Raw genomic sequence first — 4,867 nt, 5'->3', positions numbered from 1 at the left:
GGAGCCGGTGGGGTCGGGGGTCGAGGGCGGCTGGCGTCAGGGGCCGGGGTCGGGGGCGGCGGGGATCGGGGGTCGGTGGAGGGGGGAGCCCCGCGCCTGCTCGCTGTCGCGGACCCACGGCTGGGTACGCGGAGCCCGTGGTCGGGTTCGTCGGACGGTTCCGCGCATCTGCTGGGATCGGTCTCCGTCCAGATGTCGGCGGTTCCGCAGACGAGTCTCAGGGATACGACAAGCCTGGCTGCCGCCGAGCACATAAGAGCTTGTCACAGAGCCCCCCGCGCTTGCAGCGGGAATGTGGGGATGGGGGCGGACTCTTGCGCCAGTGTGCGCAGCCTTGCGGGTCGGAGGTTGCGCAGGGCTTCACCGGCAGTGACGGAAGTCTGTGGGAAAGCTTGTACAGGGAAGGGGCGAAAACAGCAGGAACAGGGTTTTCGCAGAACCCCTGCCCGGGAGTTTTACACAGGGGGCTCTTGCCTCAGTAGCGCGGGTTTCACCAGGTTTCAGAACCGTTGGCGGTAACACCTCTCCACTTCTCTGGCTAGTAGTGCAGGTGGAGGTTTTCAGAGGCAACCTGTCCTATGACACTGCAAGACTGATTGCAGAGACACGGAGCATCCAGTTATCGCCAGATCCAAAGGGGATTTGCAAAAATGAACATTGTCACTTTACTTGTTAATTATTTTTGTTTTGAAAACTGTACTTATTTTTCACTTAAAAATGTTATTTTTTGTTAACATGTAGTGGGTTTATTATTATTTTTAAGTGAATTAATAAATACTTCTAGCTTTAACTTCTAATATAGGAGCTATCAGTGAATTTAACTCACATAAACAACAGCCTTGTGGAGGCGTCAGTGATTGTGTAGTGTAAAGCAGTCTTCAGACCAAGCAGTTTCAGAGCTGTTGGAGCAGATTCTCAGGGTCTAGTCGCTGCTGTTTTGCTAGTCTTAGTTTTGAATGATTGCTAGTTGTTAGACAGATGCCAAGATGTCTGCTGCACCTCCCATGGGCTCTGTAAGTAATTGGTCATATAGAATGGGTGGGCATCTGCCTTCACTTTAGAAAGCACCTGGAGGCTAGCGGTGCTGAGGACTGTGAGCCGGCCGGGTCTGAGCAGACACCTCAGCACTCAAGCATTGTGTCCTGCTTCCTCTGCTCAGGTACCTTCTGTATGATGTCAATCCCCCGGAAGGCTTCAACCTTCGCAGGGACGTCTATATCCGTGTTGCCTCCCTCCTGAAGACTCTGCTGAAGACGGAGGAGTGGGTGCTTGTTCTGCCCCCGTGGGGCCGCCTCTATCACTGGCAGAGTCCTGACATCCATCAGGTCCGGATTCCCTGGTCTGAGTTTTTTGATCTTCCGAGTCTCAATAAAAACATCCCAGTCATTGAGTATGAGCAGTTCATTGCAGGTGAGGCAGCACTTCAGGCTGTGTTTAGCTGGGGCTGGCAGTCCTCGCTGGGCTAGGCATCAGGCAGGGCTTGCAGCACATCTAGTGTTCACCCCAGGCATTCGGTAGCACTCACTTTGCATAGGAGCCCAGTTCCCCTTTCCACACTACCAGTGATCTTTCCGTAAATTTTCTAGGGAAGTAGATTTGAAGTGTAGGAGCTTTGTGTCCCCTCTCCTTTGAAATCGTGGCAGCCAGGTAAGTAGGCGAAGTGCAGTTAGAGCTACAATCAGAGGTGGCTGGCCTGGGTGTTGTCCTAACCAGGCTCAGCACCACCATGCTGGAAGGCTATTTCCCCTGGAGGAGAATGTGTGGCATGTGGTGTCGACTTCGTGGGGTCTCGTACACTGCTGGTGAAGACCTCTGTGTAGATGTGTCTTGTATAACTTTATGCTGCTTTGTTTTGCTGTTCTAGTTCATCAAGAATGGAGTGAAAGCTTTTCTTAGAATGAAGGTATTTAGCTTACTGTTGCTTTGTGTTTGGAAGACATGAATTTAAAAGTAGGTGGTACTTTTGGGCTGCATTTGAGAGGCCTCAAAGAATGAGTTAGTTTCAAATCAGGCTGGTGCTTTGTAGCATTTCTTGTGTTCCTGCTCTACAACCTGTGGGGCCTAGAGACTTTGGCTCCCTGCACAGGAGTGTGGCTCTGAGTGCTGGCTCTTTCTGCACCTTAGGTCTTGTCACTTTGAAGTGTTTTCTGTGTCGCAGTCAGTCTTGTGAACACTGGGATATGGAACAGTGCAGTCACATCTTCTGATGCTTTCATTCCTGCTGAAGATGTGGAATCTGAAACCTGTGCAAAGCATTCTTGAAATGCATCCTTCCCTGACTTGACTCTTGAGTTTACTCGTGAGTCCTGGAAAATGAGAGCTGAAGTTAGGTCAGCAGATGGTCAGTGGAACCCAGAGAAGCTGTCCTCACCTCCCTTCAGGGCCAGGGCCGAGGGGTTTCCTGATGGGAAACAGGCACAGGTCTGGGCCTTTGCCAAATGGGAAACAGGGACAGATCTGGGCCTTTGCCACTCCCCAGTGTGCCTAGTGAGTGGGGACGTGGGCTGCTGTCCCTGTGGCTGCCAGAGCTCCGGTGCCTTGAGCTGGCACAGGACAGGGGCAGCGGCAGGGAAGGGAGCGGCCTGTGTCCTGAGCTTCTGAGGCAGACACCCTGGCTCGATTCGTACCTGATGGTGCCTATCCTAGGACTTTGCTGAGCTGTTTTCTCACCCAAAAAGTGGAGGAGAAGTGGGGTGTCTGTCCTCAGGCAGGGCTGCCCAGAGGCTCCATGGGATGCAGCTTGTGACGTGGCCAGCATGGTACCTGGCGCGAACCATCCCCTCCCACCTGTTGGCTCTGGCCTCGGGCTGTCAGCCACTCAGGGTTAGCAGTGGTGAGCCCTGTCGTCAGCGGGTGTGGAAGGACACTGCACGTTCACTCCTGGGTTTGTTCAATTGGTCTCTGAACAAACCTTGATAGGTTGGGTGTGGCCAGGAGCAGTGGGTAGGACGGATGCAGACCCTCCTGTCCTGGAGCTCCTGGTTCAGTGGGGAGGCAGACAATGAGCAAAACCAGCAAAGGAGGCAGGTGGAGGTTGTGAGGAGCCATGGGAGAAAAGTCAGAATCAAGTGGGGGGGGTGAGTGTTGGGGGTAGGGGNCTTGTTCTGCCCCCGTGGGGCCGCCTCTATCACCGGCAGAGTCCTGACATCCATCAGGTCCGGATTCCCTGGTCTGAGTTTTTTGATCTTCCGAGTCTCAATAAAAACATCCCAGTCATTGAGTATGAGCAGTTCATTGCAGGTGAGGCAGCACTTCAGGCTGTGTTTAGCTGGGGCTGGCAGTCCTCGCTGGGCTAGGCATCAGGCAGGGCTTGCAGCACATCTAGCGTTCACCCCGGGCATTCGGTAGCACTCACTTTGCATAGGAGCCCAGTTCCCCTTTCCACACTACCAGTGATCTTTCCGTAAATTTTCTAGGGAAGTAGATTTGAAGTGTAGGAGCTTTGTGTCCCCTCTCCTTTGAAATCGTGGCAGCCAGGTAAGTAGGCGAAGTGCAGTTAGAGCTACAATCAGAGGCGGCTGGCCTGGGTGTTGTCCTAACCAGGCTCAGCACCACCGTGCTGGAAGGCCAGGAGGAGAATGTGTGGCATGTGGTGTCGACTTCGTGGGGTCTCGTACACTGTTGGTGAAAACCTCTGTGTAGATGTGTCTTGTATAACTATATGCTGCTTCATTTTGCTGTTCTAGTTCATCAAGAATGGAGTGAAAGCTTTTCTTAGAATGAAGGTATTTAGCTTACTGTTGCTTTGTGTTTGGAAGACATGAATTTAAAAGTAGGTAGTACTTTTGGGCTGCATTTGAGAGGCCTCCAAGAATGAGTTAGTTTCAAATCAGGCTGGTGCTTTGTAGCATTTCTTGAGTTCTTACTCTACAACCTGTGGGGCCTAGAGACTTTGGCTCCCTGCACAGGAGTGTGGCTCCGAGTGCTGGCTCTTTCTGCACCTTAGGTCTTGTCACTTTGAAATGTTTTCTGTGTCGCAGTCTTGTGAACGCTGGGGCATGGAACAGTGCAGGCACATCTGATGCTTTCATTCCTGCTGAAGATGTGGAATCTGAAACCTGTGCAAAGCATTCTTGGAATGCATCCTTCCCTGACTTGACTCTTGAGTTTACTTGTGAGTCCTGGAAAATGAGAGCTGAAGTTAGGTCAGCAGATGGTCAGTGGAACCCAGAGAAGCTGTCCTCACCTCCCTTCAGGGCCAGGGCCGAGGGGTTTCCTGATGGGAAACAGGCACAGGTCTGGGCCTTTGCCACTCCCCAGTGTGCCTAGTGAGTGGGGATGTGGGCTGCTGTCCCTGTGGCTGCCAGAGTTCCGGCGCCTCAAGCTGGCACAGGACAGGGGCAGCGGCAGGGAAGGGAGTGGCCTGTGTCCTGAGCTTCTGAGGCAGACACCCTGGCTCGATTCGTACCTGATGGCAACTATCCTGGGACTTTGCTGAGCTTTTTTCTCACCCAAAAAGTGGAGGAGAAGTGGGGTGTCTGTCCTCAGGCAGGGCTTCCCAGAGACTCCACGGGATGCAGCTCATGCCGTGGCCAGCATGGTACCTGGCGCGAACCATCCCCTCCCACCTGTTGGCTCTGGCCTCGGGCTGTCAGCCACACAGGGTTAGCAGTGGTGAGCCCTGTCGTCAGCGGGTGTGGAAGGACACTGCACGTTCACTCCTGGGTTTGTTCAATTGGTCTCTGAACAAACCTTGATAGGTTGGGTGTGGCCAGGAGCAGTGGGTAGGACGGATGCAGACCCTCCTGTCCTGGAGCTCCTGGTTCAGTGGGGAGGCAGACAATGAGCAAAACCAGCAAAGGAGGCAGGGGGAGGGTGTGAGGAGCCATGGGAGAAAAGTCAGAATCAAGGGGGGGGGGGTGAGGGT

At 53.5% G+C, this 4,867-nt stretch overlaps 1 protein-coding gene across 1 annotated transcript in view; it reads left to right on the top strand.

Annotated features, from left to right (window-relative positions):
* The first annotated feature begins 300 nt into the window (after positions 1-300).
* Positions 301-4,867, top strand: part of LOC103589116 (GDP-fucose protein O-fucosyltransferase 2-like) — a 6,894-nt gene continuing 2,327 nt past the window's right edge. Inside the window, exons 1-5 of the mRNA XM_008570987.1 lie at positions 301-515; positions 1,160-1,410; positions 1,753-1,791; positions 3,578-3,582; positions 4,325-4,340. Of these exons, the coding sequence (XP_008569209.1) occupies positions 301-515; positions 1,160-1,410; positions 1,753-1,791; positions 3,578-3,582; positions 4,325-4,340 (526 nt within the window). The remainder of the gene's footprint in view (positions 516-1,159; positions 1,411-1,752; positions 1,792-3,577; positions 3,583-4,324; positions 4,341-4,867) is intronic.

Source organism: Galeopterus variegatus, unplaced genomic scaffold (assembly GCF_000696425.1).
Source record: "Galeopterus variegatus unplaced genomic scaffold, G_variegatus-3.0.2 Scaffold650, whole genome shotgun sequence".
Lineage (NCBI taxonomy): Eukaryota > Metazoa > Chordata > Mammalia > Dermoptera > Cynocephalidae > Galeopterus > Galeopterus variegatus.
This window is presented reverse-complemented; position numbering and strand designations above follow the sequence as displayed.